At 42.3% G+C, this 18,743-nt stretch overlaps 1 protein-coding gene across 2 annotated transcripts in view; it reads right to left on the bottom strand.

Annotated features, from left to right (window-relative positions):
• The window catches only part of CCDC15 (coiled-coil domain containing 15), a 60,472-nt gene that overhangs the window by 18,605 nt on the left and 23,124 nt on the right, over window positions 1-18,743 (bottom strand). Inside the window, exons 5-12 of one of the 2 annotated variants that reach the window (XM_055132671.1) lie at window positions 13,436-13,564; window positions 10,369-12,948; window positions 10,028-10,186; window positions 9,733-9,855; window positions 9,241-9,336; window positions 7,601-7,714; window positions 5,708-5,830; window positions 940-1,029 (exon numbers count right to left, since the gene is read on the bottom strand). In XM_055132671.1, coding sequence (XP_054988646.1) covers window positions 940-1,029; window positions 5,708-5,830; window positions 7,601-7,714; window positions 9,241-9,336; window positions 9,733-9,855; window positions 10,028-10,186; window positions 10,369-12,948; window positions 13,436-13,564 — 3,414 coding nt within the window. The remainder of the gene's footprint in view (window positions 1-939; window positions 1,030-5,707; window positions 5,831-7,600; window positions 7,715-9,240; window positions 9,337-9,732; window positions 9,856-10,027; window positions 10,187-10,368; window positions 12,949-13,435; window positions 13,565-18,743) is intronic. The other variant, XM_055132670.1, reaches the window with a different exon arrangement.

Raw genomic sequence — 18,743 nt, 5'->3', positions numbered from 1 at the left:
GAGGTTGAGAAACAGAGAATGTGAGAGGTATTTTATAACAGACCAACAGTCACTTTATTTCAAACTAAAAACCACACTACCCTAGCCTAATCTGGTGGAGAAAAGTGGGGCCTCCTACTTTTAAAAGGGCGGAAACAAAACCCAGCGGTGCTCCTTCCCTGTGTTTGACCTGCTTCCTCTCTGGATTCATACCACTGGATTCGCAGCACTGGCAGACACGACTTTGCCACTGACTAACTTTTGCCCTTTTGATAAAAATTATTAATCATTTCACAAATGGCTGTACATTTTAAAAAAACAGAAGCTCCAAATAGACCTTTTTCAAATGCTGACTCAGTATATTTCATTTGTATCCAGACATTTGCATTTTGAAAATATTTCCACCTCTGATTCAGTTCCGAGGGCCCAAACTAAAAACTATTAATTTAAGCTACATTCAGATTTTAAAGTTTTTTTTTTTAAAGCTACAAATGAAGGGCCAGAGAGATAGTACAGAGGGTAAGGCACTTGCCTTGTACACGGCTGACCCAGGTTTGATAGCCGGCACCCCACATGGTCCCCCAAGCCCCGCCAGGTGTGGTCCCTGAGTGCAGAGCAAGGAGTAAGCCCTGAGCACCAAAACAAACAAAAGGCATAAATTAAAACTCTTTTTAAAATTATATTGTGGGCAAATATACACTCTCTAGAGAAAATTACTAATATCAGATCTTTGATTTCACGTTAAAAAAAACACAAAAACAAAAACAAAACCCACAAGAACATTAAATCCTAGATGCTTAGAAAAGATACTCAACATACTATAATAATTCAAGCAAATTTATTGCCTCTATCTATGAAATTTGTGGTACCAGTTCTTAATGTGCTAGAATATAACAGGTTTCGAATTTCCCTTCCTGCTATTATAGGATAAATGATATCCAAAGCATTATCATTACACACCTCTTTCTTGTCTTCTTGATCTACTCCGGACTGAAATGGCAGAGAAGTTTGAAATTCTGAGTTCAGTCCTGACTGGCAGTCTTCATAGGCCTATTAGAAAGTTCATTTATAGGGACAAAATTGCCAAATAAATTGCCAATAAATTAAAAATCATTAACACTGCAGTTAAATAAACAAATACTAATTAAAATATTATACTTGAAATATAAGGCCTCCTTTAACATAAATACATTAAAACCTAGTTATGTTTTATGTAAAGGGTCTCATAGAAATTTCACCCCCTAAAAGCAGTAATTTGTTATAAACTAATACCAAGCCTGTAGAACTCCAGGAATAATGAGAATTGAGAACAAACCTTCATTAGGCTATTGTTAGGTCATTTATTTGCATTAGATAAAATCTGAAAGTGTTACACAGCAAAAAACTAAACCTGGGAGCTGTAGAGCTGGTATAGAAAACAGGGCTCTTGCTTTGCACATGGCCGACCTTGGTTTGATCCCCATAATCCCATACGGTCCTAAGCCTTCCAGGAGTGATCCCTGTGCAGAGAGCCAGGAATAAAACCTAAGCATCACTGGATTTAACTCCACACCCCTCCAAAAAGGCTGAACCTCAGGTTCCCCAATCTATCTGCCCTTTTCAGAAAAAAAAAAAAAATTTACACAGCAAACCCCACAATGAAAATCTACTTTCAGGCAAACCAACAGGAAGCACAAAACCCCCAAGTGTTCCTCCCTGACTCCCCCTGACCATCACTATCATTCCAGTGACCCTCCTCAAGGGGTGGGGTCACCTGCTTCAGGTAGCACTGGGCTAATCTATATCTCTGGAATTTTTGAGGCTTTTCTTTTTTGTTTACTTTTGCTACTCTAAAAATGGAATTAAATTTCTGCTTTTGAAACAGTAATAAAATCCTGACTTCCAACACTAGTAAACAAGTAAGCCACTATGGGCCCCCTTTTCTCACTAATAAGTAAAAAATGCAGCCCCAGGGATCTGGAGAGCAAAGGGCACGGGCATCTTTAAGAGAAGCCAACTCGCCAAGAGGGTCCCATAACTCTGCAGATGAACTGGCACAAATCCCAGAAGCAGCCCTGAGAGGGGCAGGTATAGAACAGAGCTGGAGAAGCAGAGTGAAGGATGGGAGGCTCAACTGCCACCAGGCCACTACCACAAAGGGGAGACAGAATCTAAGACTCAAGTGAATCAGGCGGCTGCCTCCTAGAACAAGGCCGACCTTTCTCAGGAACCAGTCTCATAACACAGCACCCGAAACGGGAACAGAAGAGATGTCAGGGGAAAAAGAGAACAGGGGTGCAGAAAGAGAAGCTTCCCCAAGAGAAGGAGCATGTAAGAACAGCAGCACAGCCTGTGGCTGAGCTCATGACTGCAGGAAAGCTTCCCTTTTTGTGATGGAGTCCAAGAAAAATGGGACCTCAGCAGGAGGTTACAGAGTGTGGGTGGGTTAGAATGAGCAGGGAAGCCACGGCAGAGGAAACTGACAAGACTCAAAAAGACACTGCTGCTGAGCGACAGGTATGGTCGACTGGAGCCAGGGAAGAAGAACATGGCCTAAATCTGTACTCGAAATGTGTTTTCCTCACAGGCTGGATGATTTAGAGCTCATTTCTTTTAAAAGAGGAGGAATCGATTGAAGATTCTCAGTGCTGACACATCAGGAGATGATAAGCAGCTCAGTCCAGCTAGGCTACACAGACCATAGTGAGGGCAGGTGCCCATCCTCTGCGCTCGGTTAGCGTCCCGTGCATCCTTACCAGTGACTTGCACTGCTTTGTAGCAATGAGCTGTGTGCCAGTTTCCTATCAAATTCGAGTTCTGCGTGTTGTTCAAGCTGCATCTGTGATATTTCAGACCTAACTAAGAGCTAATATCTAACAGGGGTCTCGGTGAATACTCTCGGTGAATGAATAAATATCATTCATTCAAAAGATATTTGGCAAGAGACTCCCAGGTATGAGGCCCTGTGCTGTCTACACCCTGGGAACCAAAACAGATGTGTAGTCTCCCTCCACAAGGGTTACAGATTCCCAGAAAACAAAGAAATCATTCCAAGACTGTGTAGTGAGAAGGAAATGAACAAGGTGGGGAAATAAAAAGAAGAGGAGAGGCCTCTGCTTGATAAGGTGGTCGAAGGCACCTTTTCTAGGCTGACACAATGATGTAGATGAAAGGTGGGGAACGAGAGGCTTTGATTCTGTAAAGAAAAGAGGGACATCCAAGTGTCGAAAACATACCCCAAAGAGACTCGAGGCTGGACAGAACCTTGCTGAGCTCAGGACACAAAGAGACAAGAGTGAAACATGAGAATACCACAATCTTACACTCCCAAACAAGTAACACAGCAAAACTACAGGTTTGTGCCTAATAAACCTCAGCCCAAATCCTGCTTTTTAAAAAAAATTTATTTATTTTTAATTAGTGAATCACCGTGAGGGTACAGTTACAGATTTATACATTTTTATGCTCGTGTTTCCCTCATACAAAGTTCGAGAACCCATCCCTTCACCAGTGCCCATTCTCCACCACCAGTAAACCCAGCATCCCTCCTACCCTCCCCAATCCCATCTCCTCCACCCCACCCTGCCACTGTGGCAGGGTATTCCGGTATTCCCTTTTGTTCTCTCTCTCTCTAATTAGGTGTTGTGGTTTGCAATAAAGGTTTTGAGTGGCCATTGTGTTCAGTCTCTAGTCTACATTCAGCATGCATCACCCTTCCCCCGCATGGCCTCCGACCACATTTTACTTGGTGTTCCCTTCTCTGAGTTGTCCAGAATGAGAGACCAGCCTCCAAGCCATGGAGTCAACCTCCTGGTTCTTATTTCTACTATTCTTGGGTATTAAGTCTCCTACTCTGTTATTCTATATTCCACAGATGAGTGCAATCTTTCTATGTCTGTCTCTCTCTTTCTGACTCATTTCACTTAGCATGATACTTTCCATGCTGATCCACTTATATGCAAAATTCATGACCTCATTTTTTCTAACAGCTGCATAGTATTTCACTGTATAGATGTACCAAAGTTTCTTCAACCAGTCATCTGTTCTAGGGCACCTGGGTTTTTTCCAGATTCTGGCTATTGTAAACAGTGCTGCGATGAACATATAAGTGCAGATGTCATTTCGACTATACTTTTTTGCTCCTCTGGGATATATTCCCAGCAGTGGTATTGCTGGGTCAAATGGGAGCTCAATTTCTAATTTTTTGAGAGTTGTCCATATTGTTTTCCAAAAGGGCTGAACCAGTCGGCATTCCCACCAGCAGTGTAGAAGGGTCCCTTTCTCCCCACATCCTCTCCAACAGTGGTTGCTTTTGTTCTTTTGGATGTGTGCTAGTCTCTGTGGTGTGAGGTGGTATCTCATGGTTGTTTTGATCTGCATCTCCCTGATGATTAGTGATGTAGAGCACTTTTTCATGGTGCCAGCACCATTTGTTAAAGAGGCTTTCCTTGCTCCACTTCACATCTCTTGCTCCCTTATCAAAGATTAGATGATCATACATTTGAAGTTGTGTGTAGGGATATTCTACCCTGTTCCATTGGTCTGCGGCTCTGCCTTTGTTCCAGTACCATGCTGTTTTTAATTGTTACTGCTTTGTAATAAAGTTTGAGGTTCAGGAGGGTGATGCCTCCCATCGTCTTTTTCCCAAGAATTGTTTTAGCTATCCGTGGGTTTGTTGTTCCATATGAATTTTAGGGTTGCTTGATCCGTTTCTTTGAAGAAGGTCTATACACCACAAAACAAGAGACCCCAAATCCTGCTTTCTACCTTCAGGCCTCCTCTTCTTTCTGATCTTTGTTTTGCTCTAATTAAAATGATACAGACTTTTCTCTTTCAAATACCCACCAAATGCTCATAGCCTGAGGTTGTGTTTTGGGGGCAAGGGTGGGCCATATCACGATATTCAGAGGTCACTCCCAACAATGCCTGCAGGGCCAGTGCCAAGAAGCAGAGTTCCCACACATGATGCATGCACCCCAAGTCTTTGAGCCTCTTCCCAGCCATAAATATAGAAATCAGCCCAAAAGGTAAAATGCTCCTGGAATAAACCAGACCCCAATTAAGCCAGGGAGAAATCTTGGTAGGAGAGGGTATTTTATCTTCTTAGAAAAACCCTAGTTACTAATTCAGCATACCCAAATTTAGACAATATAATAAGCTTGAGCATAAACTATTTCTTGGTGATCCTGCCTTAAACTCACCCAGCTTATTCATGGAGATTCATATTCAGATTGGATATGGGGCCCAAAACCTATGCTCCCTCACCCTCTAAAACCACTGGTTTCTTCTTCCAAGAGACAAAGACCAACAGATATATACCTTTCATAAAACAACATACAGAAAAAACAGTTTTCCCAATAAGCAACAAGAGTCCCCTATGACATTCTAATTTTTAAAATTTTATTTTGTTATTATTATTATTATTATTGGGTTTTGGGTCACACCCGGCGATGCACAGGGGTTACTCCTGGCTCTACACTCAGGAATCACCCCTGGCCGTGCTCAGGGGACCATATGGGATGCTGGGAATCGAACCTGGGTCAGCCGAGTGCAAGGCAAACCCGCTGTGCTATTGCTCCAGCCCCGACATTCTAATTTTTAATGAGAGACCTAGAGTAATACTGGGTTGGGATTTCTGAAAATACTACAATATAACAATCTGCTTTTTCTCTGGCTTTGTAACACCAAGGTTGACAGGTCCCTGTAAGCCAGTTTAAATTCTACTGCTTAGATTGTAGGCATGCTCTACCTGTGTTCTTCGGGAAGTCCCTTTCTGGATCTTTGGTGGAAGATGCTCAGAGCCATCCAGAAGCAAGCTCTCTTTCCATCTTTCAGCTGTCCCAACAGATGGCTGCTTCGTGGGTTGTAAGTTCTATAAGATACAAAATCAGGGGCCGGAGAGATAGTACAGTGATAAGAAATTGGCTTTGCATGAAACCAACTCAGGTTCAATATGGGCATCATGTATGGTTCTCTGAGTACTTGGCCAGGAGTGGTGAAGAACAGGGAGGGGAGAAAAGGAGAGAGAAAGGAGAAGAGGAGACACAAAAAAGAATTTACCCAATTATGTGAGTGGTAATTTAAAGATTCTGGCTACTTAAAATGAGAGAAAGAGAAGAAAGAGAGAGAGATTAGAGAGGTGCCTGCCATAGAGGCAGGCGGGGGTGGGGGTGGCTTGGAGGGATGGGAGGGAAACTGGAGACACTGGTGCTGGGAAATTACACTGGTGGATGGATGGGTGCTGGAACATTGTATGACTGAAACCCAATCATGAATAGCTTTGTAATGCTCTATCTCATGGTGATTCAATAAAAAAAAAAAATTAAAAAGATACAGGCTATATTGCTAGCTCTAGTATCATTTAACAAGGCAGAGTAGGCTCGCTCTTCATGCCCGTGGTCTCCTGCGAACATGTACCTCACTTGTTTGTCTAATACCGTTTGCCTATTTCCACTCTGGAGTAGCCTGTTGTTCTCTCTTGAACACATATTTCCTTCTTTCTCTCCTTTCACATTTTTCTGAGCAAGTTTTGTTCAATAAAGATGACTTTGCTTCACTTTATATAATGAAAAATAAGGGCCTTGTATAGCTAGTAGGGCACTTGCTTTGCACACAGCTGACCCAGGTTCAATCCCTGGCATGTCATACTGTCTCCCATGCGCTACCAGGTGTAATTCCTAAGTGCAGAGCCAGGAGTAATACCTAAGCATTGCCAGGTGTGGCCCCAAAACAAACAAATAAATAAAATCAATAAATAGGGCAAAATAGCTGATACATTATGGCATAAAAGTAGACATTTTACTTCTTGCCACAATCATAGACTATAACTATTCAAAAAGCACGTTCCTTCATCAATAAAACAAGAATAGCAGTATCTTGTTTTATATATAGTATAAAGCCAAGAATTAAATGAGAGTATGTATAATAAGTTCTAAGATCATTTGGACAATGATTATATATTTAAAAGTATAATCTGATGTTATGGACAGTGTCAATCAAAGATATCATTCTCCTCATAGTACAGCTCTCAGAAGCCTTGCTCACTCTCAGTAGTGATTTACTTCTTCATCTTCTTTTTTTTTTTTTTGCTTTTTTTGGTCACACCCAGTGATAATCAGGGGTTACTCCTGGCTCTGCACTCAGGAATTACTCCTGGTGTTGCTTGGGGGACCATATGGGATGCCGGGGATCGAACCCGATCGGCCATGTGCATGACAAACACGCTACCTGCTATACTATAACTCCGGCCCAATTTACTTCTTCTTATACATATTCTCCTGCTGTCTGACAGAGACTAGATCCAGGATTTTATGTTAAGTACATCTTCAGTACTCTAGAAATAACTTTTACTATCTCTCACCTGTCATATCGTGGTACAGGTGCTAAAGGCAATGTACACACAGAACATCAATGGTCCCAGCAAAGAAGCAGCACACAAGGGCAACAGAAACCCTCCATGGGTGAGGCTCGAAGCACTCTGACTAGATCCCAGTGTCTGCTCTACCACAGAACAAGCGGACGTCGTGTGTCTACTATCATCTCAGAAGCAATCTCCAAGCAGCCCTGTGCTCCTAACATGCAAAGCCAGGCAACTGAGTCATTTCTCTGGCCCTTACTCCTTACTATAAATGTCTCTACCTACTATTAATGTGTGCCAAGTTCTTGAATATTGGCCCAAACGTGCTCCTAGCCTTCCAGATGGCCCTCTTTCAACAGCCCATCTCTCAGCACTCGAAGGTTGCTTGATATGTGTGTCCTAAAGAAATAACAACAACAAAAAAAAAAGTGTTAAGGCAGAGACATGGGTTCCTGACAGTACTGGAAACTTAAAGCAACAATCTCCAAATGATACAAAGGGAAAATCACATAGTACAGAGAGGGCTATATGTGTGTGTGCATCCAGTATAAAATTTCCAAACTACCTCAAAATAGAAAAAGCAGTGTAAGTAATATCAAGATACATATCATGTGGCTTCAAAAATTGAGAATACCTTAAAAATCATATTATTTGGAATTTTTGTTTTGGTTCCATGCAATCTATCTAGCCATGCAATATATTTTTGTGTTTTTGTTTGTATGGGATGCTGCCTGATGCTGGGGTGGCTTCTGGTAATTAGTGCTCAGGGAACATGAGGTACCAGGGACCAAATTCAAGTCTTCCACATTAGTCACGCACTTGGAGGATAGTAAGGCAACAACAGAGGAATATTGTCGTACTTTTAGTAGTATTGTCCCAAGGTAATGCCCAGAACAAGTTTGCAACATTTCCATAGGTTTTCCTGCTTAACCATCCCTACGAACCCAGAAACAGATGTGGGGTGGTGAGTGAGAAAGGTGCTGAGCCCACAAACAGCTTCTTTTGTTCCCATCAGAATTGATGTGCAAGCTGCCTGCCTGCCTGGCTTTGGTCTACTTCAGCGGACAAAGAATTGAATCACTTTCATAATTAAAAAATGTACTAAGTTCAAGGTTTTGCATCTAAGAATTCATTATGAATTCACCTATATATTATACTATGTCTCTTGTTTAAACCAAATGAGAGATGGACTCTTTATATAGAGCATATTTTAAAATAACTAACTCTAACTCTGCGTTACCCACACACATCCAGTTGGACCAGCGCCAGGCCAAGTGCTCTGTTATCACATCCCTGTTACTACATAGCAGGAGTATGTTTGCTCTGCCTGTTCTCTAGAGGCTTGCTCTGGATTTCAGGTTTAACATACTGATGACCTCCAGAGGTGAGTCCTCTTCTCTGACCTCTCATAAGAGGTAACGGTTATTTGAGAATTGTGTATAAAGAAGCAACAAAAACCAGAAAACCAATGGTCTGACCAGACTACATGCAAATCAGAATACTGCTGACTTCAGTGAGAACTCCCAGGAAAATGAGCCAGGTGGGGATCCTTGTTCAGATACATTCTGATCTGAATGGAACCATTACACATTTAGCTCAGCTTTGCAGACCGTGATATTTATTCCCAAACCCTGTATAAAAGAATAGTCGACAAATCTCTTCTCCATTGTTCATGCAGCGACAGTGTGCTGATGGTATGACTGTGTGCTCCCACACAGGTGTGGCATAATCTTAGAAAATTAGAAGAGTTTGGTTACACAGTAAGATTATGAAAGTGATTTATTTCCCATCAGAATGACAGAAATGACTTAACTGATTCAGTCAACTAGGTCGAGGTATTCTGCACCTGATTCTGTATTTCACGTGACCAGTTACTGAGAATGTACAAAATCCAGTTATTTCATTTGCTATTTATTTTTTCCTACCTGATCTCTGAAGAAGGCAAGGTTCTGGTGCTGAGGAGAGAGATACTGATAATTAGATGGGGAAAAGCCTCTCTGTGGCTCCTTGAAGCGTACTTTCTACAAGAAAAAAACAAGAACTCTAAATTGTCCAGCAGGACTAAGAAGACAGCAGTATTTTAGGCTTTATTGAGAGCCTTGTGCTATTTTTTTTTAACACAGAATACAGTGTGATATTATGGAATAATACTTTAGTGAAAACCACACTTCATGGGCTGGAGCTATAGCATATTGGGCAGGGCATTTGCTTTGCATGCGGCCAACACAGGTTCGATTCCCAGCTTGGGGATTCCCATCCCATATGGGCCCCCAAGCATCACCACGAGTAATTCCTGAGTGCATGAGCCAGGAATAACCCCTGTGCATCACCTGGTGTGACCCAAGGCAGTAAGGCAGTTCCAAGTCAAATCATAAACATTACTGCTCCTGTGCTTTTCTCTCCTCTTTCTGGCCTACCTTGTCCCTGGTGAAAGCCTCATCTCCATGACCATGTGGGAAATCCTGATGGGCATCCAAAGGAAGAGCCTCTCTTCCTCGCCTACCTATCAAGATTGGTGCTGTCTGCTTTAAATATGCTTTCTGAAAAAGAGCAAGCACAAAATATTAACTGTTCAGTTAAAAAGATTAGATATTACTACTCTAGGCTGTAGCAAGAGTTTTGGAGGTAAGTGAGGTCAGAATATAACTGGACATCTTATGAAGAAAAATTAACAACATAAGAAAAGCCTGGGTACAAATCTAAGTAATTTACTTCCTGCTGATCCTTTTCTTCTTCCTTTTGGTCTAACTGATCTCTGGCACTGGGCTGGCCTTGGAGCTTGGGTGGAAGGTGCTGCTGGACAACTGGTGGCCACTCTTTTAACCATCTTCCAGAAGCCAAGGCAGATGATGGCTGCCTAAAATACTTTTCCTAAGGCAGATAATTAAAATAAAGAAGTGAGTTATTCAGATAGGAAAATATGTTGCTGAGGCTTTGAAATGTTTTGCCAACTATGGATGCTCCAAATCAACTATAATATATAGTCCTTCAAATCCTACTCCAAATCTTAAGTAACTTAATTCTTACTATGTCTCCTTTTAATTTTATTTTACCTGATATCTGGGTAAAAAGTCTTGGTGGCTCTTGGGTAAAACATCCTGCTCCTGATAGGTGGATAAAGTATTCTGTTCTTTAGATAAAAAATCCTGGTCCTGATATTTGGAAGGACTATTCTGCTCACCGTGGAGAAAATCCTGGTCCTGTTTGCGTAGAATCTCCTGGTCTTCAAGTAGAGAACCTTGATCTGGAAAGTTAAGCATAAAATTCTGGTCCTTGGGTAGAAACCCCTGGTCCTGATACTTGCTTAGCATATTCTGGTCTGAGGAAAGAATACGCTGATCTTTGGGTAGAAAACCTATGTCCACATATCTTTGACCTTTGAGCAAAGAATCCTGGTCTGTAGGCTGGAGATCCTGTCTATCACGTTTGTGAGGAAAATATGGGTCTTCAAATAGAAAATCTTGGTTTTTAAATAGAAAATCCTGGTCCTTATATTTGTGTGGAATATTCTGGCCTTTGGGTACAAAACCCTTGTCTTTAAGTGGAAAACCCTGGTCCTCATATTTGTGAAGATCATGCTGGCCTTTGAGTAGAAAATCCTGGTCCTTATATTTGTGAGAAATTCTCTGGCCTTTGGGAAGAAAATCCTGGTCCTTATACTTGTGAGAAACATTCTGGCCTTTGGGTAGAAAATCCTGGTCCTCATATGTGTGAGGAATCTTCTGGCCTTTGAGTAGAAAATCCTGGTCCCTATATTTGTGAGTAATTCTCTGGCCTTTGGGAAGAAAATCCTGGTCTTTGGATGGAAAATCCTGGTCCTTATACTTGTGAGAAATACTCTGGCCACTGGGTAAAAAATCCTGGTCCTCATATATTTGGGGAATCTTCTGGCCTTTAGGTAGAAAATTCTGGTCCTTGTATTTGTGAGAAATCCTCTGGCCTTTGGGAAGAAAATCCTGGTGTTTGGGTGAAAAATCCCTATCCTTATACTTGTGAGAAATACTCTGACCACTGGGTAGAAAATCCTGGTCCTCATATGTGTGGGGAACATTCTGGCCTTTGGGTAGAAACTCCTGGTCCTCATACTTGTGAGAAATACTCTGGCCTTTAGGTAGAAAATCCTGGTCTTTGAAATCCTGGTCCTCATATTTGTGAGGAACATTCTGGCCTTTGGGTAGAAAATCCTGGTTCTCATATTTGTAAGAAATCCTCTGGTCTTTTGGTAAAAAATCCTGGTCTTTGGGTGAAAAATCCTGGTCCTCATATTTGTGAGAAATACTCTGGCCACTGGATAGAAAATCTTGGTCCTCATATTTGTGAGAAATATTCTGGCCTTTGGAAAGAAAATCTTGGTCTTTGGATGGAAGATTGTGGTCCTCATATTTATGAGAAATACTTTGACCCCTGGGCAGAAAATCCTGGTCCCCATGTTTCTGAGGAACATTCTGGCCTTTGGGTGGAAAATCCTGGTCATCATACTTGTGAGAAACATTCTGGCCTTTGGGTGGTAAATCCGGGTCCTCATGCTTATGAGGAATACTGTGGCCCTTGGGTAGAAAGTCCTGACCCTCATTATTTTGAGGAATCTTCTGGCCTTTGGGTAAAAAATTCTGGTCCTCATACTTGTGAGAAATACTCTGGCCTTTGGGTAGAAAATTCTGATATTTGGCTGGAAAATCCTCTTTTTCATGCTTGTGAGGAAAATACAGGTTGTCAAATAGAAAATCTTGGTCTCTAAGTGGAAAATCCTGGTCCTCATACTCGTGAGGAAGACTCTGGCCACTGAGTAGAAAATCCTGATCTCTAGGTAGAAGATCTCTGTGCTCAGATTTCTGAGGAAGATTCTGGCCACTGTGTAGAAAATCCTGATCTTTAGGTAAAAGAGCCTGGTGCTCAGATTTCTGAGGAAGACTCTGGCCACTGAGTAGAAAATCCTGATCTTTAGGTAGAAGAGCCTGGTGCTCAGATTTCTGAGAAAGGCTCTGGCCACTGAGTAGAAAATCCTGATCTTTAGGTAGAAGAGCCTGGTGCTCAGATTGCTGAGGAAGACTCTGGCCACTGAGTAGAAAATCCTGATCTTTAGGTTGAAGAGCCTGGTGCTCAGATTTCTGAGGAAGACTCTGGCCACTGAGTAAAAAATTCTGATCTGTAGGTAGAAGGGCCTGGTGTTCAGATTTCTGAGGAATACGTTGGCCTTTGGGTAAGAAAGTCTGAACTTTAGGCAGAAAATCCTGGTCCTCAAATTTGTGTGCAAGATGCTGGTCTTTGGATAAAAAGCCCTCTCTAAGTAGAAAGTCCCGGTCCTCATTACCATAACCTTTGGGTAAAACACCCAGATCTTTAGACAGAACATGCTGCTTTGGAGATATAAAGACTCTGCCTTCCAGCCCGACTCTCCTGTCTGCTAGCTCAATGCTCTGGGTTTCCAACATAATTTCCTGAGTTTCTGTCTCAGCAGCCAGTGCTGCAGGTTTGGCAGCATGGATATAGGGCTCAGTGGTCTGGATTTCTGTCCGAACATCCTTGGTTTCCAACAGATAACCTTCTGAAATATTCTGAAGGCCCAGAAGGCGAAACTGCTCTATCTTTTCTTGGTCCATAACATCAAATACTGAATTTCTGAGTTGTACTTCCTAAAAGTGAGCATAAACATCAAACACAGAATGTCAGATAGGAGTGACAGTCTAGTTTTCTCACAAGAGTCTCAAGACAATACTGAAATGTGTGGTAAAGGTCAGGCGCTAGCTCAAAGGGCTTAAAGCACATGCAAGGCCTCAGGTTCATGCCAACCCTAACAGTGCCAGCACAGCACTGGTGTTCCCCCAGATACCAGAGGTCCCAACCTCACTGGGCCTCAGCAATGAACTATCAGGTCTGTACAGCCTATGTGAGTGTTTTCAGAAGTGGCCTCCAGGTCACCCAGCACTGCTCAGGAGTTCCCCCACCAAAAATGGCAGGGCAAACAAATTACTAGAGTAAAATGTATAATCAGTCTTTCCTCGATTAAACAGGACACAAGCCTGCTATTCTGAATGAGTAAATGAACAGCTCAGGACTCTCTAGTCCAAATTGCAAGTAGTTGAATGTCAGTTTTACTACCCCCCTTTCCCGTCACTGTACCTGCACTCTGACCACAGGGATGTTCCCCTCTTCAGAAAGGAGGCCCTTTTGGTCCACCCCAATCAAATTCTCTTTCCCTTTCTCATCGATGTCAATGAAAATAGATGAAAATTCTTTAGAGTTAGTTTCCTAAAGAACAAACAAAAAGTAACAAAAACAAATGTATCTAATATAGATAGAAACAATGATTGCAATAAAAAACTAGGCTTCAGAACAACAGTATTATTTTTTAGTAGGTTGGTACAGTCAAAGATCATAAAAGAAGACATTACAAGAAGTATTGACTGAAAGTTTTGAAACTTTATAGAAAGATAATAAGTTATAAAATAAACAGCTATCCTATGTTCATGGATCTAAGATAATAATAATAGCACTGTCATCCCATTGTTCATCGATTTTTTTGCTCGAGTGGGCACCAGTAATGTCTCCATTATGAGACTTGTTGTTACTGTTTTTGGCATATCAAATACACAACAGGGTGCTTGCCAGGCTCTGCTGTGCAAGCGGGATACTCTCGCTAGCTTGCTGGGCTCTCTCAGAGGGACGGAGGAATCGAACTCAGGTCAGCCGCGTACAAGGCAAATGGCCTATCCGCTGTGCTATTGTTCCAGTCCAGACAATAATAATAATAACAATAATGATGATGATGTTTATGCTACGGTCAACTAATATTCAGCTAAGGCAATTTAATGGCACAAAACTCATCTTTCCAACATGGTTTTAGAATATAAAAAAGAATTCAGTTAGAATGCTTCCACTAAAAATGTTAAAAATTAACTCAAAATGGGGGTCTGGAGCGATAGCACAGCGGGTAGGGCGTTTGCCTTGCATGCGGCCAACCCGGGTTCGAATCCCAGCATCCCATATGGTCCCCTGAGCACGGCCAGGAGTGTTTCCTGAGTGCAGAGCCAGGAGTGGCCCCTGTGCATCGCCGGGTGTGACACAAAAAGAAAAAAAAAATTAACTCAAAATGAATCACCGACCTAAATATAAGAGCTAAAACTATAAAAATTTTAAAAGAACACATAAAAGGAAATATTCATGACCTTAACAAGGGGTTCAATTGATGCTGCACCACAAGCAAAAACAAACAAGATAAACAGGCTTTCAGGCTTTTGCCAAAAGCTCAGGCAAAAAACAAAACAAAAAGCAAAATCAAAGCAGTGGGATGAGTTAGTGGGGGTGAAGCGGGGCCAGCAGGCTGGGTTACACCCTGTCCGATCTAAGGTGTCCAAGGTCAGTGTTTCTCCAGGTGGACTCTCCTAGAAAAGAGACTTCAATTTTACCAGAGCACATCAAGGGACCAGAACAGACAGCATGATCTCTTGCATAAAGTCCCATTTGCCACTATGGGGATGTAGCAAGTAAGATGGATTCAGGGGAGCAAGTACTGACTAGCCTGCTTGCCACTAGCTGCTAGCCAGTTGGGCACCAACAAACTGCTAGCAAAACAGGAATGGAGTACTAAGCCCCTCTCCTTCCTTCCAGGGCCTGCACCACCCTCCCTGTGGGCGTGCAAGTCTGTCTTCCCTCCCACTATGGGCAGCTGTTAGTCTGAACACCACCAGGTGGCCAGAGATCACATGAGGACAATCAGCCAACAGCTGTCAATGACATCTTGGAATTACCAAACACATTCAGGCCAACAGTAGGCTCCAGGCTGGCCCCTCTGCCCACAGGGGAACAAAAGCTGCATTTCATCTTCCACAAGGTGGGAACACCCCTGAGGAGACAGCCAGGCAACCTGTCCAATGAGGAATTCAGAATGCACAGCCACCTGCATGCAGTGCCGACCAAGGCCCATCAGGGCCAGGTGCTGGACTAGATGTGGATGGGACTAACTCCTTAATAAGCTGCTGCAGTCTACAGGGGCCAGAACAGTACAGCAGGGAGGGTGTTTGCCTTGCATGTGGTCAATCCAGGCTCGATTCCCAAGCACTCCATAAGGTCTCCTAAGCATCACAGGAGTGATCCTAGAATGCAGAACCAGAAGTGATCTCTGAGCATCGACAGGTGAGGCCCCAAAACCAGTCTGAAGGTCAGGATGAGATCTCCGTAGAGGTGGCCAGGAACACCTGCACTTCCTCAGTCTGGAAATAAATGCATAAACTTCCTGACAGCACTTACTTCCACATTTGCACTCACGGAGATTATGCAACAGAAGGAGGTCAGTCTTGGGTCTGCCTGGATGCCTGATGCAGTAGGCCAACTTCCATGTGACGGACACCAAATTCTGAGCCACAGACCAAGGCCCCAGAAGAGGGGATGCCAGATCCTGCTCCCTTCAGGCTAGCCTGCCCACATGCCCCCTGCAGCCTAACCCAACATTTAATCACTGACTTGTCAACTACCCATTGGCCTGTTGAATGCTTACAAAGCTTTTATTGTTAAAACAAACAAACAAAACAAAAAACAAAAAAAGGTGAATATACCAAGAATTTAAAATCTGTGTGCCTCAGGCTGGGGTGCAGTTCAAGTAGATAGATGTCGTACAGGTATGAGGCCCTGAATTCAATCCCCAGCACTGCATATGTGCCTAACTCCTTACTACTAGGTGCACCAGCTGTGGCCCTGTGGCCCCCAACTACTGTAAGGAGTGGCCCCACAGCAATAGTATAAGAACATTAAGAAAGTAAAATGATGGGGCATGATGGGGCTGAAGATTACAGGGGTTAAGGCACTTATTTCCTTGCACATGGACAACCCCACCCTCACCCCTGGTTAAATCCTTGACACCCCATATGGTTTGAACCACAGTCAGGAGTGATCCCTGAGCACAGTGTGACTTAAAACCCCTCTCGATACTCACGGATCACTCCTGGCTCTGCAAAATAAAAAATGGAAAGTAAAATGAAAACCCACAAAGCAGGAAAAAAATATCTGCAAATCATGTATCTGATAAGGACTTGTATCCAGATCTAAAAGAGTTCTTACAACTGAAATTAAAAAAACAAATAAGCCAAATAACCCCATTTTAAAAATAGGCCCCATATTTGAATAGGCATTTTCTCTACAAGAGACACCTAAGTGAGCAATAAACACGTAAAGAGACTCAGGATCATTGGTCATCAGGGAAGCACAAGACAAAAGTACAATGAGTGACCACCTCACACCCACTGAGCATGGCTATTATGGGAAGGACAAACATCAGTGTTGGGGAGGATGAAAAACCCTCAGATGCTGCTGATGGAAAATAGCTCAGCAGTTCCTCAAAATAGTAAGCACAGAATTATCATATAACCCAGAAATCCCACTACTTGGAAAATGTTCATACCAAACTATGGGGGAAAAACTGCCCACAGATGAATTATTCATCAAATCCAGGGTCCAACAAGAACACGGAGATATCACATGTGATCGACCAAAGCACTGAACAATAAAAAGGATGAAGTCTAACACACATACACACATTCGGGTGAAGTACAAAAACACTGAGCAAAGTGAAAGTCACACAAGGCTCCACACTCTTATGACTCAACTTCAGTGAAAAGTCCAGAATAAGCAAATTGATGGAGACTGAAAGTACATCAGTGGTTGCTCGGTACTAGTGGGTGGAGACAAAGAGACTAGGGTGTGACAGCTAGTCTGAAAGGGACTAGGACTGACAAATTTCTCCTAAGGATGAAGAAGATTAGACTGTGGTGACAGTGACCAGTCCTGTCTGCACCAAAGCCAATGCACTGCAGACTTTTAAATGGATGAGCTGTGAGGCATATGAGTCATATCCCAATAAAACTGGAAAAAGAAAACACTCAACACACAAAATACATTTAACTACTTTAAAAAACAACACTGGACATTCCAACTTAATCCTTAAACCCATCTTTCTTTCATTAGCTGTGGATAATTCTAACAGGGCCTCCCCCAACCACTCTTCAAGAGTGGCCCAAACACAAACAGCAAAGACCTTCACAGACTTTCCTAAACACCTTATGGGAGAAAAAATTACACATAAAAATGGTCCAGAAAATGCAAAAGCCCTTAACACTAAATTGGTTTGGTGTGATCTTAACAGGTTATGATAGTCTAATAGAGAATCAAAGAAAACAAGTTATTTCTGTCCCAAATGTATAAACAAATCACTCAGACATCAATATATAGAGTGAAACAGGCTGGTGAAGACTTCATATATTTTCCTTGTCCAGGGGCCACACTCAGTGGTGCTCAGGGGCTCCTCCTAGCTCTGTGCATGGGTATCACTCCTAATAGTATGTAGGGTAATAAGTGATACTGGGGATTGAACCAAGGTTCCTCACATACAAGGCACATGCCCAGACCACTGAGCTATCTCTCTGGTTCTGGGTATATTAATTTTATAAATGACACACATGACCCTATTCTAACAAGCAATAATTTTCAGAAGGCTTCCGATTTTGCCACAGCCCTATCAGCACACAAGCAAATCTATCTTCTACTTGAAGAAATAGAACTGGAACAAAAACAAATCTGGAACAAAAACAACCACAGTCAGATTCTAATGTCTAACAAGGAAAGTCTAATGTCTACTAAGCTATATCTAACACGGAAATGAAACCAAGTTCAGCTGGGAATAGACTGTTTAACCCTCTCACTAGAGAGCAGATTTCCATTTATAATTCCTAGGGCCTGAGAGAAAGCATACATACCTAATGTGATTTTAAAAGTTCACTAATTCCTTAGATTATTTTTAATTATATGGCGTGATGTTTCACCTGAAAATCACACATGCATTCTTTGCAAGCAACCAGTCAGCCTGAATTCACCATCATTTCATCATAATGAATTACACTTAAATGGCACCTTTGACGTATAAAACTGGTTTATACGAGGATGTTATCTCAGTCTTAATCCTCCTCCCCTCTGCAGGATAATTATTTCAGTCAGATTTGTGACTCGCACTCAAAACATTTACTGCAAGTTCTGAGCATACTCTCACAATAGAAAATATGTCTCTTAGACCTGATAACCAACCCTTTCCCCCCTGCTTCATTAGGTGAGGTCAAATCACCTCATTCATTGGCCCAAAAAGACAGGCAAATTCATGGTAGGAATACAAATTATAAAGAAGCCAAGTACTGAGAAAGACTCGGGTATAAAAGGAACTCTGACCTTGACTGTCCCTACAATGCTGTCAAGGCTGGAAAAAGGTGAGCACAATTCATGCATCTAGGACAGCACGCCAAATGGGATGCATGCCCAGGGCCACTTCTTTTTTATATTTCACTGCAAATGTCTCAATTATCACTGGAGATCAGGGGGACACCGCATTTACGGTCCCACCAATTGCAAACAAGACAAGAGGGTTTTGATAGCTATGGTGAGCAGCTTT

This window comes from Sorex araneus, chromosome 3, assembly GCF_027595985.1.
Source record: "Sorex araneus isolate mSorAra2 chromosome 3, mSorAra2.pri, whole genome shotgun sequence".
In the NCBI taxonomy this organism is placed as follows: Eukaryota; Metazoa; Chordata; class Mammalia; order Eulipotyphla; family Soricidae; genus Sorex; species Sorex araneus.
Note: the sequence above shows the minus strand (reverse complement) of the source record. Positions and strands in the feature narration are given on the sequence as shown.